Genomic DNA, 1,678 nt, shown 5'->3' on the forward strand with positions numbered 1-1,678 from the left:
ATCACTGTTCACAAAAGTTATGGTCTGCATATGATGAGTGATGAGCGATGGTCAACGTGGTGATTATAGATAACTTTGAAGAATCCAAATAAACTTGCTTTAATATGAGTGTGAAGACATCAGCAGCTGTCACTAAACAGCACACTAATGAAATGTTGCGGTGTTATTGTCCCAGGCAGCGAGAAGGAAGAGAGTCTGGGGAGGATGCAGACAGTCCCCAGGGAAGATATAAAAAGGCGTCAAGCCACAGTCTTGTCATGCCTTCACAGCCACCGCTGAACATACACTCAGGCTCCATGGCTTTTCTAGGCTATCCTGGGAACTGTAGTGGCATATCTTACAGAACTCACTGTTATTTCCCAGTGACTGCTTCTGTTGCTCTTTGCTCCAGCGATGTAAGTCCTATGTTTGGGCTCAGCCTACCCAGCAGCTACCACGGGAATCTCTGGCTCCTGGATAACTGCCAAGAAACATGTGGGGAAGCACCGAGCTGTGACTCTCCCAGTTCTGAGCCCAAGACCTGTATCACAACTTGTGACCCATCAAACTCGTCTGTGCCCTGCAACTCTCCAACAGGGGGCCAGATCTGCAGTGCCCGTGAAACAACCAACGTCGGACCCAGCCCCAGCTGCAATCCGTGCGCTCAGACCAAGGGGTATGTATCTGATGGCTGCACCCCCAGCCAATGTACATCCAAAGCTTGTCAGACCCTCGGCAATGGCTTTAAATGCTTTGGGCAACTTAACCGCTTATCCAAGAGTTTCCAGCCCCTAAGCCACTACAGACTGGGCAGTTTTGGGTACAAAAGCTACCAAGATCTTGGCTTCATACCCAGTGGCCTCTCACCATCACGATATATCACCAACAGCTGCCAACGCCAAAACTATTTAATAAGAAATTGCCAATGTCCATACGATTGGCACAGGAGATGCCCCCACTGAGCTATTTTGCAAGAAACTTCCGGTCGCTAAGCTCTATACCGAGTTCCTTCCCTCCTCTGAGGTATTTATATGGTGGTTACAGGCCTCTGAATTACTACCGATCAACTTGCAATTGTAGCTGCTAGAAATTGTTTCAAGGTGCAGGTGCCACCCTCTCTAATATTCTGCTGAATTACTTCATGTGTCTTAAGAATCATGTTCTGTTAACCTCAAATATAACTCTAGGACTTTTTCACCACAGCCAGTATCACCAATAGCTGTTTTTCTGTCGCTCTCTTAATGCCCTTTGTGTTGAAGGCTGATCCTGAAGGTAGTATTATTGTTTCTGAGATTGAATATGATGGCCACACTGAAGAGATTCCATATGAAATACAGGCCAGTACAGCTTTCTTATTTGGGCAGTCACTGTCACTTCTCTGCCAATGCGACTATCTGTGACCTTTCCTGATACAGTGGAGTCTCCTTGGTCTGACTGGCCATTCCAGCACTTTCTTTCAAGATCGCTTTGTTTTTCTATCAGTAGTTTTGCTGCTTGCTTAACTAGCATCTTTCTAATAAGCTATAAGGTAACATCATCTTAGGGCTTCCCAAGTGGCTTGCTGGTAAAGATCCCGCCTGCCAATGCAGGAGATGTGAGTTTGATCCCTGAGTTGGGAAGATTCCCTGGAGAAGGAAATGGCAACCCATTACAGTATTCCTGCCTGGAAAATCTCATGGACAGAGGAGTCTGGTGGGCT

At 46.7% G+C, this 1,678-nt stretch overlaps 1 protein-coding gene across 1 annotated transcript; it reads left to right on the forward strand.

The window, feature by feature from the left end:
• Positions 1-296: 296 nt before the first annotated feature.
• On the forward strand, positions 297-941 carry KRTAP24-1 (keratin associated protein 24-1). Its single transcript, XM_070367579.1, has one exon. The coding sequence runs from the start codon at positions 297-299 to the stop codon at positions 939-941; it is 645 nt and encodes a 214-aa protein (XP_070223680.1).
• The last annotated feature ends 737 nt before the right edge of the window (positions 942-1,678 follow it).

This window comes from Bos mutus, chromosome 1 (assembly GCF_027580195.1).
Source record: "Bos mutus isolate GX-2022 chromosome 1, NWIPB_WYAK_1.1, whole genome shotgun sequence".
In the NCBI taxonomy this organism is placed as follows: Eukaryota; Metazoa; Chordata; class Mammalia; order Artiodactyla; family Bovidae; genus Bos; species Bos mutus.

Bases quoted from the DNA above. Each gene is read 5' to 3' on its own strand.
- KRTAP24-1 (XM_070367579.1), top strand. From the start codon at position 297: ATGGCTTTTCTAGGCTATCCTGGGAACTGTAGTGGCATATCTTACAGA.